Source organism: Panthera leo, chromosome D1 (assembly GCF_018350215.1).
Source record: "Panthera leo isolate Ple1 chromosome D1, P.leo_Ple1_pat1.1, whole genome shotgun sequence".
In the NCBI taxonomy this organism is placed as follows: Eukaryota; Metazoa; Chordata; class Mammalia; order Carnivora; family Felidae; genus Panthera; species Panthera leo.
Genome location: NC_056688.1, coordinates 74,545,991 through 74,565,449, shown reverse-complemented (window position 1 = coordinate 74,565,449; position 19,459 = coordinate 74,545,991). Strand labels below are relative to the sequence as shown.

The following is a 19,459-nucleotide window of genomic DNA, read 5'->3' as shown; positions in this document are numbered from 1 at the left end:
GCATTGAGGAGGGCACCTGTTGGGATGAACACTGGGTGTTGTATGGAAACCAATTTGACAATAAATTTCGTATTAAAAATAAAGAAAGAAGAGTTTAAGGAAGAATGTGGGACAAAGGTCAGTGGAACCAAGCAGGTGAGCAGTAAAGGTCAGCTCTTGGGGTCTAGCTGGTGACAGTCTCAGAACTCAGAGGTGGAAATAGGCCAGGCAGAGATACGGGGGGTGGGGGAGATAAAGTTTAGCCTCAAACTTCCTGCCCAGAACAAGGCCCTTTCCAGAAGGGCAGTGGACTGGGAATCAGGAGGCCGGGATTCCAGGCTGAGTGACCTTGGACAGGTTATTTCTCGCAGACATCAGTTTCCTCACACACAAAGTGTAGGTGGAAAACTGCCGTGCTGGTTAAACAAAAATGGTAGGAACATCCATTCTTGGAAATACTGTGTAGTTGTTAGAACGAGGAAAGCCCTCATGAACCGATACGGAGAGATCTCCACGATGGATTCAGTGAAAGAGAAAGGGCGGAATAGTGAATAGTGTGTACCTGAAGTGTAAAGAGGGGACGAGGACAAAAACATACGTGTCTCTGCATGAAGGAGCTCCAGAAGGAGCTGAGCGACCACGGGTGGTTCGTGTTGGGGGAGGGCCGGGAGATGGGGGCTCAGGAGGGAGCCTCTTCATATGGATGTGGATGTTGTTTCACTTATTAACGATGAGATCGAATTACTCATTTTTTTTAAAGAAAAAAAATGAAAGAAAACCTCAGCCTCTGTCTTTATGGAGTCACAAGTGAAAGCAGGGCTGCAGACACACACTCTCATCTATCCGTCTTAGCATTCCAATGATGCCAGGGGTCCCCAGGGCACAGGAGGAAAATCCCCAGCTTCCTTCCAAGGCCCACTGTAGTATGGCTTAGTCAGGAAGTTCCTTCTTAGGTCTGACTTCATTGCCTCCTGATGAGACAGCTAGCACTGCCTCCCTAGTTCCATGTAGCTATGAATACGAATCCCCAGCTCCCCCTGGGTAAATCTCAGCCCTACATTCTCTCCCCCTGAGAACTTGGAATGGTTTGCGATTACTCGGTGGGTGACAGGCCCACTGGTCCTTGTAACCAGCCTGGGAAGGTGAGATACAATGGGAAGAAAAGAGAGGCCGGAGAGAAGCTTGCTGCCCTACTTCTCCTCATTCTCTCCTGTGCACAGTCGTCTCCCCTTGTGTTCACCTGCCCCGTGTCTTCCCCCCGCCACACACACACACACACACACACACACACACACACACAGAAGAGCAACTCTGGATCTCCCTCCTAGGCCCTTCCTTCATGGCCTCATCCTCTCCCTGGTCCTCCCAGGTGAGTGCCCACGCCTGCTGTCACCATGACGACCATTCACCATGAGCAGATGCTGCAGGAGCACGTGTCCATGGAGTTCTCCAGCTCCACCACCCACGTGCAGACCTTCTCCCAGACAACCAGGATCGTGGGAGGCAAGTAGAGTGGATGGGAGGAGAAATCGGGAAAGGGCAGCCTTTCTTTCTCCACATCCAGCCTCTGGGCGGCAACGGGGTGAGGGGCGGGGGTGGGCGCTCAGCCGTTATGAGTTCTGGGCCCCTCGGGAGCCTAATATACAAAGGACAACCCTCTCCTAACCTGTGCTTCTAATCTGTACTTTGATAAAGCTTCAGCCAGTGGGATGCTTACCCATAGATCCGATCTCCAGGAAAACAGCTTAGGAAAGTCAGTCACATGCATGTGTGTGAGTGATTGATGAACTTAATTGCTTGAGGAGATCAGAGCCCAAAGCAAATGGATGTATCTCTGATGGCAGAATTTCAGACATGGAGGAAGCTAGGGAAGTAGCTACCTTATCTAGATGTGAGTAATGCTGACCCTGCTCCACTTCAGAAATAGGAGATTTGGAGCTGCCAGTGGAGAGGATGAAGACATAAACAAGTGACCTAAGCTTCCAGGCTCTCAACCCTTGGGGACCGGACTTGGGGAAAACAGATCTAAGGGAAAGCTGAGAAATGGTCTCAGAGCAGAACAGATTGTTTCAGTCATGTCTCTAGTGAAAAGAGATTAAAAGATGGCCAGAGGCCAAAGTATCCAATATCCCCTCCCAGTCACTGCCCCCTCCCTCAAAGTCCTGGAGGGACAGAGTCCCTCAAAGTCCTCGTGCACAGAGGTCAGGGCCAGATGAACACTCTATCCCAACCCCTCCTGGTCAGTGAGGCCAGGCAAGTGGAACAGCTGGGGCTCAAGACCAGAAGTTGCAAACTTACGTGATGATAGCAGTGATTCTCAACCCCGGCTGCATATTCGATTGGCTTAGTGTAGCGGGGAGCAAGGAAGGGGAATGAAAAAAAAATAGCGATACATAAGTCTCACCCAGCTGCTAAATCAGGTGTATGGGTGTGTGTGTGTGTGTGTGTGTGTGTGTGTGTGTGTGTGTGTCTGTTTTTCAAGCTCTCCAGAGATTCTAGCATGTAGCCAGAGTTTAAAACCACTGGCCAGCAGGGTCCAGGCACGGAATATAAATGCAGAAAAAAAGACCGAAGTGAACTGCCGAGGACATCCCCCACCTCAAGGGGCAGCCGCTATTCATTGCCCCTGATCGTTGCCATATGGGGGGTATGAGCTCCATGTTGAGAATCCAGAAATGTGAATTTTTATGTGAAATCTCTCATTTTTTAGATGTAGGGCTACTTTTTGTTTGACCATTGTAGACATTAAACATCTGCAGGTTACGGGCAGCCTGCACCCTGCTTGTTTGACCCTTCTGATGGCTACTTAAAAGTGCGTCGGAACACGTTTTTCTCATCTCAGTCCTTCAGGCCAGTGGGGATAATAAAAGCACCTACTTCTCTGGAGTATTGTGAGGATTAAATAACATAACCTCCGAACTGTGTTTAGCACGGTTCCTGACAAAAGGAACGCGCTCTGTGAATCAGAGAAATTGTTTTTAACTGTCAGCTCACTAGCCACCAAGACGGTCTGTAGTTTATACTGAAAAAACTTTTCATTTTCCAAACATAAAATGACATTACTGCATTGAATATGCTCTCTCAGATAAGGTGATTCCCACCCATAGCCCCTCTGGGCTGGGAATGTTTCCTGTCCCTCGCTCAAGAATCACTGCTGCTCCCATAGCAATGAATGCTAAACCGCAGAAGGGCTAGGGGAAGGCAGGCAGCAGAATTCAACTAAGCCACCGGGCCCCTCTTAAGGCTGCTGGGGGACTAGGATTTCCAGGAGAGAAGCCCAAGAGGCCAAGAAACCCCATCAAAATAAATCTCCTTTTTAAAAAAGAAAAAGGTTGGGAAAAAAGAAAAAGAAAAAGAAAACAATTGGGACCCGGTAACGTGGCCCGATAAACGTGATTGACCAGAGGCCTGGAAGAGGAGGTCGCTCCCCCTGGTGGCTGAAACGTGCCATAACACAACGACCGACTGACGAAAGGTCCTCCTTTTCTGGCCAAAGTCCCCGCGCGGCCCTAAAATGCTCCACCGTCCCCTCAAGAAAAGGTCAGTCCTCCAGTCTCGGGCCCATTCTGACCTCTCGCCTGTCACCACAGAGGAAGTCATGACAAGGAAGTCCTCAAGCACTGTAGAGTTCTTCAGCTTGGTGACTCGGAGTACTGACATCCCTGCAGGCGAGAGCGTCCCCGAGTTTGTGGAGAAGCCTCACCCGGTCACCGCGCCCGAGGGTGTGTCGCTCCCCGTGTGTCCCCAAGCCCCTGGCTGCTTTCTGTTCTTCTCCCGGTGCCCCAATCAGCACCACGACCCCACTGTCCCCCAGTAATGCAAACACTGGTGGCCCCAGGCCCAGGGGCGCTCCCCTGCCGGGGTGGACATGAGACCCCTGGGAGGAGGCAGGGTCCCAAGGTCCGACCTGGAGGCTAAGAGGTGAACTTGTGTCCCGTGCCCACTGCAGGGGATAAAGCTGTGTTCCGAGCCCGGGTGCAGGGGAACCCCAAACCCAACATCTCCTGGAAAAGAGAGAGCGGCATCCCCATCAAGGAGTCGGCCAAGATGTTCTATGACAGCATCAACAAGGAGCACGTGCTGAAGGTGCGGGGACCCGAGCCAGAGAGCCAGTTAGGCCGAGGCCAGAGGCAGGGACCCCAGGGCATGCCGCCGGCCCCATCACGGACAAGAGAGCCACAACTGAACGAACCAAGAAGGGCCATGGGGAAAGAAGCTGTCATTGCCCTAGAGGAGGGGCAGGATAAGAGAGGCCGAATCAGGAGCTGGGGCGTTGCTAGAGTGGGCAGGAGACCAAAATTAGGGGTGAGGCGAAGCAGAGCTAGGGCAAAGCCAAGGAGGGGCAGGAGACCCATCTCTTCCAGAAGGTGAGAGAGCCAAAAGGGAAGGGAGGCCAAGGCTATGGGCGTGGCTAGAAGGGGACGTGGCCGTAGTGGGTGGAACCAGGTTAAATCGGGGTGGCCAGGCACCAAGGGAGGAACTGATCCTAGCGAAGGGGTGAAGGTCAGGGTTCCTGGGCTCTTCAGGGGACACTTCTAGAAGACTCTGGCCAAGGGCTGATCATCCTTAGATCTAACCGGCTTCTGCAACCTCTGGTTCCAGACCCTTGAGGAAAAGGAGAGATGGGTCATGGGGAAACGTGTCCCAATTGGTCCTGCGAGGACATACCATTGTGAAGGGCAAAAAGCCTCCCCTCTCCCCACCATACAGAACGTTCCTTCTCCCAGTGGCCCCATTACTGGACCCTTAGCCCCACATAGTACACACAGGCTGCCCCAAGGTCCCCCTACTGGCCACCCCTTACACAAATTCTTTCATTCTGAGACCCCACTGGGCTGTGAGTGCCATGTTGCAGATACCACCATTCACCGGTTTCCTCAGCCTAATTCACCGGTTTCCTCAGGCTCAGTCCGGCACCTGTACCAAGGAGTAAATATGTGTTAAAGGAAGGAACACTCAGCCTAGTGGCAGAAACTGCACACAGTTACAACTCAGAGGAAATCCCTGTCGTCTAGCTCACAGCCAAGAGGGAGAATCCTGTGAAGAATCAGGCTACAAACACACACACTCACACTGATGGCTACCTGGAACCTCCACATCATAGAGGCTGCTCAGTCCTCCACACATATACCCACACTCAGTCCCACTCCCCCTCCCCCCCAAAAATGCCCTCCTTTCCCTCCTCACAGAAAGTCTCCCTGGGGTCCTCCTCACTCCCCCACTAATGGCTTGACTCTGATCCAGCTGGAGCCACTGACCTCCGATGACTCTGACAACTACAAGTGCATTGCAAGCAATGACCATGCAGATGCCATCTACACTGTGTCCTTGCTGGTGACAGAAGGTGAGCCAGCTCCCTCTTCCTGGTCTTTCTTCGTAGGGATCAGACTCCTCTGCCTGACCCTGTCCCCTTTTCTGTCTTCAGGTCATGAAAAAATGGATTTCAAAAAGATGTTGAAGAAGAGGTGAGGCTGGGAGGCTCCTCTCCCCAGGGTACTGTCCCTCCACCCTCCAGGCCAGAACTTCTCAAAGGCCTTTGGGGCCCTGAGTTAATGGCCCAGGCTCCAAGAACCCATGAATTAGGGAAGGGAATCTCAAGGTTAGGAGGGCCTCCCTCTGCCTTCAGAGGGAGGTGCTGAGCCCATGCTTGGTACCCACCCCCTCCCAGGGGACTCCCTGCTCCCAAGAAGAAGCAGAAGAAGGGGATAGGTGAGAAAGAGATGCTGGAGATTTTGTCCAAGGTACCCAAGAAGGACTTTGAGAAGGTCTGCATGGAGTATGGTTTCACTGATTTCCGGGGGCTGCTCAAGAAGCTCAAAGAGATGAAGAAAGTGGAGGTGGAGGTCAGTGACCATAGAGGGGCAGGGGTCTGCAGGCAGGGGTCTGGGTCTCTCCGAAAGTGCTGGTGCCTGTGTGTCTCCCAGTGGCAAGGTCTCTCCACCCTGTCCACACATGCTCAAAGGCAAGAGCAAGAAAGGATCTCTACTTCTCTCCCCACTACCCCCAAATGTGTTTGCATAGACTTTGGAGTAGGATAGACCTGGGTTCAAGTCCCAGTTCTACTGCCTTATTAACTGTGTGAACTGCCCCTCAGTTTCTCATTTGCAAAATGAAATTTCTACTTTCCTCTTTCATATGTTTTTGTGTTGTCATCATGCATTCACTCAACCGACTCACAATTATTGAGCATCTACACTGGAATTAGAGGACTTAGGTAATGGGTCCAGGTACATGGTGACTATTCCATGAATGGAGTTCCTTTCTCATGGTCCATGGTGACTATTCCATGAATGGAGTTCCTTTCTCATGGTCCATGGTGACTATTCCATGAATGGAGTTCCTTTCTCATGGTCCATGGTGACTATTCCATGAATGGAGTTCCTTTCTCATGGTCCATCATATCTGTCTGCCCCTAAATCTTGCAGGCAGGCAGTGACAGGAGGTTGGGGGAGGCACAGCTGTCCAATCAGCCTAGTCATTTCTCCCCAAAACTTTAAGGAGCTCCTCCAGAATTGGGTTAACAGACTGGGCAGGCCCCAGATGTCCCTGACACCCGCCATTTTATTATCACAATCTCACAGACCATCCGGATTCTGAAGCCCCTGGAAGATGTAGAGACCAAGATTGACACCACTGTGGTCTTTGACTGCATCATGGAGCTGAAGGACCCCAATGTCAAGATGATATGGATGAAGGTGGGGAGGGGACACCTCGGCAGGGCTTGCCCTTGCAATATCATTTCCTCTCTGCACCTCCTCCCTTCACAGACACTCTCATTATCTGTCAACCAGGTCCCTCTTCTATTCCAGCAAGAGGATGATGCCTCCTGGGATGACTGAAACTGACTGGGAGCTGGGCTCTATTCTTAGCTGTTTCATCACTTTGCTGTTTGATTTGAGATACTTACTTTCCTTTCTCCATGCCTCAGTCTACCCATCTGAAAAGGATGAGTTAGGTAGTCCTGAAGATAACATTAAGAGTTCAGGTCTCAAGGGAGGCAGGGACCCAGGGTCCCGCTTAGCTAGATGATGTGGCTAAAGAGATCTCGGGGGCCTCTGGTGTGTCTGAGGATCTTAGAGAGGCAGACATCGTACCCTCCAGCTCAGGCTGGCCTTGGGGAATGGGGACCTCTGGAAGCCTCCTCCTAAACTCCTCCCTCAGCTTTTCTACCGATTTCATGAGACAGGATAATGAGCCACTGAGGATCCAGTACTCCCTAGGCAAGTATGATGCGAAGCAGATAGGCACCAAGTACATGCTGGTTATTACCAATGTGAACATGAACGACGCAGGAACCTACAGCCTGTCCGTGGGTGACAAGAAGATGAGAGCAGAGCTCACAGTGCTGGGTATGAATGTGGGCATGAGGGGGAACAAGGAGGATGCAGTCAGATCAGGGGAGGAATTGCCAGGGATGTGGGAGAGAGGACGGTGGGGCCATGCAGGAGAGGACTGCATGGGGATGGACATTAACGGAGGAGGGAGACATGGGGCACAAGGGAGAGAATGAGACAGTAAGTGCCATGGGGCAGTGTAGCATCATGGTTAAGTACACAGTCTCCAGAGTTAGACTGCTGGGGTTCAGATCCCAGCTTCTGTCGCTTAGAAGCTTGTGATTTGGGACAAGTTATTTCACTTCTGCTTGCCTCAGTTTCCCCATATGTAAAATGAGAAATCATAGTAAAATCTATCTATATGGGAATTAGATGCATCCTATGTGCACACTGGCTGGAAGAGTGCCTGGCACATATCTGAAACTACATAGGTACCTTTTAAAATTGCTGTGTTAACGTTACTGGGGAGGAGACCATATGACCATCATGGGAGGGGACTCCAGGATTCACAAGCAGACCGAAAGGAAGGATGCTTTCCCCAGTTGTGGGCTACAGGAGGCCAGTGACCCCTGAGTCTTCATGTCCCCTCCGTCACCCCACCCCTCAGGAGGGACCAGGGCTGCAGCCCAACGACTGCCCCTCCAACTCTTCCACAGATGAGCCGCTGAAGTTCTTGGGAGAGATGACACCAATGAAGGTGACAGAGCGCCAGACAGCTGTTTTTGAGATCCGCCTCTCCAAGAAAGTGCCCAACTTTGTGTGGAAGTTCAATGGGAAGGAGCTGAAGAGGGATGAAAAGTATGAAATCACAGTGTCTGAGGATGGTCTGACCCACACACTTAAAATTAAGGATGCCAGACTCAGCGATGCCGGCGAGTTCTCTGCTGAGGCGGGGGACCTGGTACAGAAAGCCCAGCTCACTATTGACCGTGAGTGGTTGGGCCAGAGCTTGAGGGGTGGGCCTCATGCCACAGCCACCTCCATGCGGGCAGTCATCCATCTATCCACCCATCCACCCATCCATCCATCCATCCATCCATCTCTCCTTGCAAAGCCCTGTGATGGGTTCTAGAAAGACAGAGGGTTCTCTCCTCCACTAACTCCTAGTGTAGTGGGGGAGGCACCAAATGGACTTGGAACATAAGTTCTTAAGCAAGGAGTCAAGACTGGGGTCTTATTACCAGCTGGGAGATCATGGGTCAGGAAATTATTAGCCTTTCCGGCTCTAACCTTATGTGTTATAGCACATCACTGTTAACCACTTGCATTCCTACATTAGAATTCGTTTGGAGAGTTACACGTGAGGCATGTCACACGTGGGAACCGCACTTGACTCCTGTAACGTGGAATCATCATGGCTGTGGTGGTGGGAGACACAGAGGCTGTGGGCACCCAAAGAAGGAGCACCACTTAGTGATGTCAGAAAGGATGTGATGAGGTGATGGCCAAGTTTTACCAAGAACCAAAAGGAGTTCATATTTCAGCAAATGGGGATGAAGACAGGAAATTCTCAGCAGAGGGAACAGCAGGTGTATAAAGGCCCAGACACCAGAAAGACAATGCAGTTATGGCTGGAGTTCCAAAGGGCCACTAGAGATACTGACTGCAGTGCTGTGAGGGGGTAAACTGTTATCCCATTTTACATATGAAGAAACTGAGACTCAGAGAGTGAATGCATTGCATACAGTCAGCAAGTAAGGGGCAGAGCTGGGACTCTCTCTGCCGGTTACCTCTGTGGGTCACGTGTTGCACACAAACACATTCAATGCCACAAGTCCCTGTGTTTCTGGGACCAAAAAGAGGAGTAGGGCAGCATGTAGCTGCAGAAAGGGATGTAGGGGGTTGGATGCAGATCCCAGTCTATCTGTCCACAGGCATCCCCATCAAGTTTGTGAGAACCCTAAAGAACGTACGTGTGAAAGAGAGGAGCCGTGCATGCCTTGAGTGTGAGCTGACCTCCAAGGACGTGACGTTGTACTGGAAGAAGGATGGGCAGCTGCTGGAGCGCAGCACCAAGTACAGCATGAGCCATGAGGGCAAGCGAGCAGAGCTGGTCATTGAGGACGCACAGCTCAGTGACAGTGGCGAGTACACCGTGGTGGCCATGCAGGACGGAGACCCCACTGAATACTACAGTACTGCCTTGGTCACCGTGGAGGGTACGTGCTCACCCTGTTAGCTCCCACTGACCAATCCCCCCAGTCCTGGCGGTTCCCTGCCATGGACACTGATCAGCCCCCTACTGACTCCAGCCTCCTCAAATCACGGTCAGTTTCTACTTCCCAGTCTAATCACCCCCATCTACCAAATTCTGACCCTCTCTGACCTCCCAGGCCCTGAACATCTTTACCTCCTAGACCCTGGTCATACCCCATGTCTGGAACCCTATCCAAAATCCCTTGACTTTATCCATCCTTCACTTCCAGACTCTGACCATCCCCAGCAGCCCTGATCATCCGATCCTCCTTGACCTTGACCAGCCCCTGCTCACTAATCCTGATCGGTCCCCACTGACCCTGACCACCCTCAACTCCTAAAAACCCTGGGCATCCCACAGTCTAGCATAACCCCAACTAACCATCCCAACTCCTCTACCCATCTACATTCCCACCATCTATTCTCCTTCTTCAACTGAGAGCATCTCAAGTCCCCAGTGACCATCTTCCGATGAGCAGGCCCCCATTACCCATTTCCCAATGCTAATTGGACTTTTCCCCAACCTCCCACCTACTTGCTCCAGTTCCCTCCCTGACCATTCTCCTATCGCCCATTGACCATTTCCAAATCTCCTGCTCATCATAAATTATTTTGACAGACATGGCACCCCAGCCCCTTCCCATGGCCATCACCACCAGCCATTTTCACGTGAGTTCCTTTCACCCAGCACCTGCTCCCTTTCTCCCCCAGAGCGTCTGGCCACGGTGAAGAGCGGGATGTCCGACGTGCATGCGGCCACCGGGAGCCCAGCTGAACTGTGCGTGGTGCTGAACGACGAGAAGGTGGAGGGCGTGTGGCTGAAGGATGGCAAGGAGGTCCGAGGCAAGGGCTAGAGAAGGGGGCCAAGGAGGAAGGGGTGGACTGGCCATACATTCGAACTCATGGCCGCCCCTTGCCCCTCGCCCCCCCAGATCACGGACTTGCCCGGCGTGCAGATCGTGAAGCAGGGTGCAGTGCACAAGCTCATCTTCCCCAATATGGGCCCGGAGCACGAGGGCAAGTACACCTTCCGGGCCAAGGGCGCAGAGAGCGAGGCCTCCGTATTCATTGCAGGTAAGGTCGCTGCCCTCAGTAGGCAAGACTCAACCCCTCCGGGCCAGCCCACGTGCTCAGGGCTCCTCCCCCACCCCCATGGGATCTCCTCCACCCCTCATCGCCCCACCCCCCACTCCTTCCGGGCGAGCCTGCCCTACCGCCGCCCCCCCCCCCCCCCCCCCCCCCCCGCAGATCCACCTACCATCGACCCGTTGGTGCTGGAGGCGCTGGCCGCGCACCCCGTGACTGTGAAGGTGGGCCACACGGCAAACATCAAGGTGCCCTTCCGGGCGAAGCCACTGCCCAAAGTGACGTGGTACAAGGACGGCATGGAGGTGACAGAAGAGGAACGTGTGTCCATGGAGCGCGGGGAAGACCAGGCGCTGCTCACCATCTCCAACTGCGTGCGTGAGGACAGTGGCCTCGTTCTGCTCAAGCTCAAGAATGACTACGGCACAGCCACAGCCACTCTGCACCTCAGCGTGCTGGGTGAGGGCTGGCCCCCCGCTGGGCTGAGCTGAGGTCATCTGCTGCTCTGCGCTCAGGGCGGGAGGCAGGCTGGGGATGGCAGCTGGAGTTGGCGGTTGAGAATGGCATCTGAGTGCTGGCTTTGCACCAGAAGCCCGCTTTCTAAGTTCCTCACTAGGTGGCCTTGGGCAAGCGGATGAACCTATTGAAGCCTCCGTTTCTCATTTGCCATGGGGTGATTTGGGGCTGGTTTTGGTTTTTGTTGTTGTTGTGTCAGGAGTTTTGTTTTTAGTATCTATTTCAAGTGAATTTAAAGCACATAGCAGGGCGCACAGCACATAGCAGACCTTCCAGTGTTACTGACTTGGAGATGAGGACATGGTTGGAAATAAGGTAGAAATGAAGTGAAAGAGGGGCATTTAGGGATAGAAGCGGGGTTGGTGCGGGAGTTTTGGGGTTGGAAGTGACATGAAGTGAGGGTGGGTGAATGGGGTTGAGGACAAAATGAAGCTGGAAAGATGGAATCGGGTAGGAATGGGGTTGGGGATGGGTTGGAATACAAGAGATGAGGAGCTGACCTTAGTGAGCTCATGGTCAACATGCAACACACACACACACACACACACACACACACACGCCCATGCCATCAAGCTGTGGAGTGAGAAGGTTTGGGTTTTGACTCAATTCAGCAGCATGACTGAACCCCTCTTCTGTGTTCTCGGCTCTGAGGATACAGGGATGGAAGTATTCCAGCTGTTTCTCAACCCAAAAGGGATGAAAACTGGCCAACGTGTAATAACATAAGATAAACTATAATATCACAAAGCACTGGAGTTCTGGAAGCTGCGAGGAGGGGGAGATCTTGTGTGGAAGGGGACAAGGGGTGAATCAGCTGAGACAGGGGCTCCCCGGGTCCCCAGTCCACCTATTCCTAGGCAAGTGAGAGTCTCAGGTGGCCAAAGATCAAACCCTTTGGGCAAGTCTTACAAGGAGGCACAGCGAACACAGAGAAGGGCGAGGGAAATCTATGCCCCAGTTTGGTGGACCTCTGGCAAGTGGGATAAAGCCTTCCTGGTCCCTGTTGTGATGCTCTCTTCTGTCCTCAGACCGTCCGAAACCTCCCCAGGGCCGGGTGGAATTTCTGGAACTCTCGGGTAATTGTGTGCACATGAAGTGGAAGGCCCCCAAAGACAATGGTGGGCGGCCTGTGACCCAGTTCATAGTGGAACGGAGGATGGTCGGCAAGAAGTCCTGGATTAAGATAGGCGAAGTGGACAGCAAACTCACGAAATTTGCCACCAACAAGGTAGAAGAGGGAAAAGCCTACCAGTTTCGTATCCTGGCGGTTAATTCAGAAGGAGTGAGCGACCCTCTGGAAACAGATGAAGTGTTTGCAGGAAATCCCATTGGTCAGTGAGATAGCCCTGTGCTTAGTGGGAAACTCAAGGGTCGGGATGGAGGCCTTCGGCCAGTGAGGGAGGCTAGTCTGTGGGGAATTCTGTGGGGTCATCTCTGTGGCTATCCGATGAGACAGATGGAATCCAGAGTATGAGCAGAACATTATCTTGGGTAGGAATTCTCTACTTTTCCCAGTCAGATCACATGCACAAGACACCCCCCGTGTGTATGTCCAGAACTGCATTCAATTGCAGGGAAATGACTCCACTTGTTTCTCCATTCCAGAAACCACCCCAAATTCAAGTGAGAGTAGTGTTACTTTAGAGATAACCTTGAATCTGTTCTAACTTTTCCCCCAAAGAAGCCCCTTGACAACATGGGTATTTGAATTATGAAAGATAATTAACCTCTGGCAACACCCCTCCCAACTAGTCTCCATGTGTCCATGTGTCAAGACAGTACATTAGGAACTGTGGCTTTGGGGATGACAAGGGTCGAAAGAACCAAGTTGGCGATTCTCAATCTGGGCTCCACAGAATCACCTGATGTCTTTAAAAACATGCTCATGCCTGGCTTCCACTCCCCAGGCCAATTACATTAAACTCTCTGGAGGTAAAACCCAGACATTAGTTAAGAATCATTGGTTTAAGGTGTTTTGTTTTGTTTTGTTTTGTTTTGTTTTGTTTTGTTTTTTTAAGGAGGGAGCCAGAGATCAACATGGGGTGGGAAATGTCTACATGCTCCCCCTCCTAACCTCTGCCCTCTGTCTCCCACAGAGCCCCCTGGTCTTGCCTCCCAGCCTCAAGTGACTGATGTGACCAAAGACAGCATGACCATCACTTGGAATGCCCCTACCCAGGATGGGGGAGCCCCAGTGCTCGGCTACATTGTGGAGCGGAGGAAGAAAGGCAGTAGCCTCTGGGTGCCGGTCAACAAGGACCCCATCCAAGGTGAGGTCCTAGGGAGAGAGGCCCAGGAGGACCAAGAGAGGCTCTGCTGGGTGGACCTGTGTACTTCTACTGCCCTGAACATACTCTGTTCCCCAACTCCTTTGAGGATTTTCATAGCATCCCGCCACCCCCTAATCCATGCCCTCTCACCCTATGGTCTCCTATCTCATGGACCCCCTGGCCTCAGGACCCCTCAAACTCCCATTTCAGATACCAAGTGCACTGTGGATGGTCTCCTGGAAGACACAGAATATGAATTCCGAGTTATAGCTGTGAATAAGGCAGGCCCTGGACAGCCCAGTATGGCATCCAACTCAGTGGTAGCCAAGGACCCCGTCAGTGAGTATGGGGTGCCAAACCCCAGCACGTAGTAGAATTATCTGATGCAAGGTAGACAGCCGACTTCTTCTCTGGGAAAGCCTAACAGGATGACCCCTCCACACAGTCTCCACTCTGTGGGAGCTGCCAGCCTAATAGAGGGACAGGATTCACACATAAGAGAAAACCAACAAATAAAGATTGGGCAGGGTGGGAAAAAAGTTATCAAACTTTGAGCATTTCTGGTTAGGCGAGGTGATAGAGGCAGGTCTGAGGATTGGGTAGGGGGATAGTATAGTGTGGATGGTCGGGAGGGGGCTGAGTTTGGGAGATGAGATGGGGGTACCGCACACGAATGGAGGCGGTGGAGATGGTTGGGCTAAATTAGGGCGGAGTTTAGAACACAAGGAAACTGATGGGGCGCCTGGGTGGCTCCGTCAGTTGAGTGACTGACTCTCGGTTTGGGCTCGGGTCATGATCTCGCGGTTCATGAGTTCAAGCCCCGCGTGGGGTCCCACGGCTGACAGCGCGGGGCCTGTTTGGGATTCTCTCTCTCTGCCTCCCCCCTGCTCTCGCTGTCTCTGTCTCTCTCAAAATAAATAACCTTAAAAAAAATAGAATAGAAGGAAATTGAGGCTGTAGGGTATGTTGAATTTGGAGGGTAGTGACTTCAAGGGTGAAAGTGTTGAGCCGGCGAGAGAATTGAACTTGGAGGTTGTTGAGTGCGCAAGGTTGGCCTTGAAGGTGTGAACTGGGTGTCAGAGGAAGAAGTGCTGACAGCTAGGTTTTAGGGGTACCGGGTGTGGGAAGGGGCACGGGGATGAGTACGGATGAGTTGGGAGGCCGACTGGATGTCTCTGCCACCCAGAGCCCCCAGGCCTGGTGCAGGGTCTGCACGTGTCTGATTCCTCCAACTCCAGTATCTCCCTGGCCTGGCGGGAGCCTGCAGAGGGAGACCCACCTTCTGGCTACATCCTTGAGATGCGGGCTGAAGACACTAAGGAGTGGTCCAAGTGCACAAAGATCCCCATCTCAGGCACCTGCTACACAGTGGGAGGCCTCACCGAGAGGCAGAAATACTTCTTCCGAATCCGGGCTGTGAATGAGGCTGGGGTTGGGGAGCCTGTGGAACTGGATGAGGGGGTTCGTGCCATGCCACCACCAGGTAAGGACGCAGAGAGAGCTGGGGTTTAGGCCTCAACATCCCAGCTCCATACCTTCTTCCCTAGGACCTCATCCCACAGGGGAAAACTGGGTGATGCTATGGGCAAGAAGTCGTCCATACTTGTGCCTGGACAGAGCCAGGCGTGACCCGCCCCCACCAAAAAAACCCCACTCATTGTATGCTAAATAGTATCTACTGTGTGCCAAGAGGGGTGTTGGAAATACAGAAACAACTAAGACACAGGACCTGCCCTAGAGTTCTACATACTAATAGGGGAAGACAGACGAGGGACAAATAAATGCTTCACAGTGTTGGGGCTGCTAATGGTCTGTATGGGCTCTAACAAGAGCATGGAGGAGAGGTTGGGAAAGGCTCTGGATGGGGAGGTTTAAAGCTGAGTCTTCCAGAGAGAGAGAGGTCCACGGCCCCACCTTGGTCTCTTCCCTCTCAGCTGCCCCCAAGTTTGACCTCAGTGCCCGACTGAAGAGTCACATGGTGGTTCGTGCTGGGACAGCCCTCTGCATCCATGCTGCCTTCTCTGTGAGTTGTTCCAGATCCTGGCCCCCAGATGCCCACCAAGATGGCTGCTGTAGCTATCAGAGTCTCTGTCTCGGCCCCTCGCCAGAACCCTGGCACTAGAGCCTGGCAGGAGACTTCTCAACAGTGGGAGCCCCAAATATCACCTGGGTGACCCCAGTGCCATCTCCTGTCACCACACAGGGCTCACCACCACCTAACGTGATCTGGCAGAAAGACGGCATCCCCACCAAGGGCAGGGAAACCATCACCAAGGGCAAAAACCATTCTCAGTTCCTCATCAACAGCACCAAGCGCTCTGATTCAGGGGTGTACCGCATCTTGCTCCAGAATGAGTTTGGAGAGGCATCCTATGACATCCACGTGCGTGTGGCAGGTATGACAGTAGGCAGAGGCCTTGGGGAGGTATCCTTGCACACACTCCAAAATATAACTCCCCACTGCTGCTCGAGTTCCTATCACTGCCAAGCCAGGCCTTAAGGTAGTGAAGTCTTGTCTGGCACCACAAAACAAGACTTTATTGGCCTTTGCCTTAATGGGAAGGTTTCTTTCCGCTTTTTCTCAATGCCCTGAAGCCCTAGAGGCATTGAACTAGGACCAAATCCTTGTTTCAGTTTCCGCACGCATATCTGATGAGCTTTGAGGCATTTGCAGAGGATGGATGGCAGAGAGAGAGCAGAAAATGAGTGGGAATCAGGAGGGATAGATGGAAATAAGTCCATTAATAATTGCAGTGGCCTCATAGTAGTGAGGGCTAGAAGCTTTATAATAAAGCCTTAAACTCCCAAGGGATGAAGGGATAAACTTTTATTGAATAGTTACTATGTGCCAAGCACTTTACTCAGCATTTCTGTGATAGTTATTGTAAGCCCTATTCTGCAAACGAGGAAACAGGTCTCAAAAAAAGATAAGTAACTTGCCCAAGTTCACAGGGCTGGTAAATGGCAGAGCTATGCCTCAGAAATAGTTCTTTCTGACTCCAAAAAATACCAGCGGCCTGAGACTCAAAGAAGGGACATTCCCCGTCTCATCTTACATGGGGCTTGGCAGGTGGCTGTGGTGGGGCATAATTCTTCAGGCCCCCAAGGGTGGCTGTTGGACCTTGTGGTTGTTCCAGATTTTCCGCGGCCACCCACAAACCTACAGCTGTTTGAGGAGGTCCCCAACACAGTGACTCTGACCTGGAACCACAGCCCTGACGTGCAGGAGGATAGTGAGGCCCACTATGTCATCATGAAGCGGGATGCCAGCAGCCCCACCTGGTTCACAGCAGCGGAGCGCGTCTTCAGCAACAAGTACACGGTGACTGGGTTACTCCCTGGCAGGAAGTACTACTTCCGAGTAGTGGCCCGGAACGAAATTGGTGACAGTGACCCACTCGACTCCAAGGATACCTGGCTCATCGTCAAGGACAAGAGTGAGTCAGGAAACTCCAGGGTTTGGGTTATATCCCTGATGGCAGGGATGACATGGGGATTGCCAGGGGTACCCGGGGTTTGAGGTAAAATCTGAGAACCACTGAGGCAGAAAAGGCTAACGTCAGGGATGCTGGGAAGAGTAGTAGTGATCCAGAAGCTAGAGGAGGAACTACCTTGTACGTACTCTGAGGGGGTGGAGGTGGGGGGCGCCCTTGGGGGTGGGGATGACAGTGGAGGTGGGGGTGCCCTTGGGGACGGGGATGACAGGGGCGGGCCGGCTGTTTAGAGCTGAGACGTGGTCCCCTGAGCCAATGGGTCACGGGGATGAGGGCTGGGGATGATGTCCAGGAACCCTGGAGGGAAGGGGCTAGGGGTGGGGATAGCGTCAGGAAACTGGAAATGAAGAGCTAAATGGAGACTAGCAGAGACCACGGAGGCTGACCTGATGCTGGAAAAGCTCGGATGGGAGTTAACAGCTCGGCCAGGAAGCTGGCAGCTGGAAAGAAGTTAGGACCCCTGGGTCTGGAAAAGCGTGAAATCCCACGCCCTGGGTTTTGATAGTGGAGCCCTGGAATGACAAGGGAGTGGGAGGGTGGCCGAATGGAACCTCGGGTGCCGGCGTAAGGTGGGGGCCCCAAAGTTGAGAGCGCGTGGGAATGTAGCCCGGGCCTGGGGGGGCTCCGGGGAGCCTTCGAGCTCTCAGCGGGCGGGCATCGGCCGGGGTCCCAGGCGCGCTCACAGCCCACCGCATCCCGCCCGCGCAGTCGAGGACCTGAGCGCCAAGCTGAAGCCGTATGAGCAGAAGGACTGGCGCCACGCACCGCGCTTCCTGATCCCGCTCAAGCCGCACACGGTGCTGCGCGGCCAGGACTGCACCATGACGTGCGCCTTCCTTGGGAACCCGCGGCCCACGGTGACCCTCTACAAGGGCGACGTCAACATCACGGCCAACTCCAAGTTCTGGTACAACTCCACCAGTGGGGTGTGCACGATCGTCATCCCCACCTGCACACTCAAGGACAGCGGGGAGTACAGCGTGCTGGTGGAGAACGAGCTGGGCAAGGACCGCAGCAGCTGCGCGCTCACGGTCTACGGTGAGGGCACCCGCAGAGCCCGCCTGGGGGCGGGGAGGCGGCCCTGCGTCCCATCTGGGCCAGAGGCGCAAGATGGCCATCTCGTGGTGCATTTTTTCATTTACTCTGCCAACAGGTGGTGTAAACATTTCACCAACGGGCCGTACTCGGTGCCTCTCCCCCATCCTCTCGATGTCATTTGTTACATGTCTGGAGCCTCCAGGCTTGGGAGTTTGCAATCCCTCGGTAGACTGTAGTTTGCAACCCTTAGTGGGCCTAGACTTGCCTTTGAAAAAGATACTGGTGATCGGGCCTAACCCAGACTGGCCAGGCACAATCTCCGTGGCGGGGTTCTGGAAGGAATTTTTATGTTTACGAGATTTTACAAGTGATTCTGATGTGCGACCAAGATTGAAAGCTCCTGGTGTAGGATAAGGACAGGTGGGAAGCACCGGGAGGACGGAACCTAGTGGAGACCCTTCCTCTGCACAGGTGTGCCACACCTCTACCCAACGTGTGTACGTGCAGGGGAAGTGTTTTCTCTTCCTACACACTCTTTTCACAACCACACAGCTAGTAGCAGGACTTCTCCCAATGCAGAGCTGACCTGCCCTGCTCCCTTTTACTTAAACTCCCTAACTCTCCCATGATCTTCTGGAGGAAACCCCAAGCAGCAAGGCTCCCCGCACTGTCTCCCCTGTCCCCCACATCTACTTTTCCGGCCTCATCCTCTGCCGCTCCCTGAACTCTCTGCGGTGGTCCTCTGGTGTCCTGCTGTAAGTCCCGTTCCTCGGGGAAAGACCACATCCTGTCGCTCTGTCTCTCAAGTACTCGGCTAGGTATCTGGCCCTGAGATGATGCCTCCAGGGCGGCTGCTGAACTGTGTGACAGAACTGGGCCAGGGAAGGCACTGTGGGAGACATCCAGCTTTCATTCCACAGCTAGAGAAATCCCTGACAGCTTAATTCTGGTTGTAAGCACGTGGGCCCACGGCCCTGGCTCCACCACCGTCCAGCCATGTGACCTTGGCAAACCACTCTGAGCCTGTTTTCTCATCTACTTCTTGGGGGCTGTCTTGAGGCTTAAATGAGATAGCGCACAGAAGTGACTGGCACAATGCCTGGCAAATATTGAGTTCTGAATAACTGGCAGCTCTCGGCCCCACACGCCCAGCTGACCTTGGGAGACGGGGGCCTTAACTGCAAGTCCAATAATTTGAAGTTTCCCTTCCCCCTAGCAACACTGACAAATACTTGCTTTGCTCTTTCAGACAAGGATGACAAGTCAATTCTGGCGTCAGTCACCGAGAGTCTGCAGAAGAAGTCCAAGCACCTTATGTGATCTCCGGCCCAGCCCAGGCATCAGGAGGATGTTGTTATAGGTGGTTTCTGGGCCTATCCTGTGTGTGTCCCCAGTGACGGCGGCCCAGTTCGCTCCCTGGTGCTTGTCAGTGAAGTCATGGGACAATAAACTGACTAAGCTCACCCCTGCCTGTTCCTGAGGTTGGCATGGAGCAGGGACCAAGGATATGGGCTTGGGAGTGGATGGGGATACAGAGGACACGCAC

At 53.1% G+C, this 19,459-nt stretch overlaps 1 protein-coding gene across 2 annotated transcripts; it reads left to right on the top strand.

Annotated features, from left to right (window-relative positions):
* Positions 1–3,394: 3,394 nt before the first annotated feature.
* IGSF22 (immunoglobulin superfamily member 22) lies at positions 3,395–19,459 on the top strand. Of its 2 annotated transcripts, XM_042905254.1 has the most exons (21): positions 3,395–3,701; positions 3,929–4,065; positions 5,224–5,323; positions 5,405–5,444; positions 5,648–5,822; positions 6,561–6,674; positions 7,166–7,328; positions 7,970–8,242; positions 9,188–9,472; positions 10,221–10,345; positions 10,442–10,583; positions 10,758–11,054; positions 12,140–12,442; positions 13,208–13,381; positions 13,592–13,720; positions 14,568–14,864; positions 15,316–15,404; positions 15,585–15,777; positions 16,519–16,818; positions 17,584–17,913; positions 19,163–19,459. In XM_042905254.1, exons 1-21 carry the CDS (start codon positions 3,494–3,496, stop codon positions 19,231–19,233), a joined length of 3,945 nt encoding a protein of 1,314 aa, XP_042761188.1. In that variant the 5' UTR covers positions 3,395–3,493; the 3' UTR covers positions 19,234–19,459. The 2 variants fall into 2 exon arrangements, with proteins under 2 accessions (XP_042761188.1, XP_042761187.1); XM_042905253.1 differs by lacking the exons at positions 3,395–3,701; positions 3,929–4,065; positions 5,224–5,323; positions 14,568–14,864 and having other exon boundaries at positions 5,419–5,444.

What these genes read in the sequence shown, in the direction of transcription:
- IGSF22 (XM_042905254.1), top strand. Translation starts at nt 3,494, where the DNA reads ATGCTCCACCGTCCCCTCAAGAAAAGGTCAGTCCTCCAGTCTCGGGCC. An exon ending in TGAAGAAAGTGGAGGTGGAG is followed by an intron (nt 5,823 to 6,560) that starts GTCAGTGACCAT and finishes ACAATCTCACAG; the next exon opens with ACCATCCGGATTCTGAAGCC. An exon ending in GGCTGAAGGATGGCAAGGAG is followed by an intron (nt 10,346 to 10,441) that starts GTCCGAGGCAAG and finishes TCGCCCCCCCAG; the next exon opens with ATCACGGACTTGCCCGGCGT.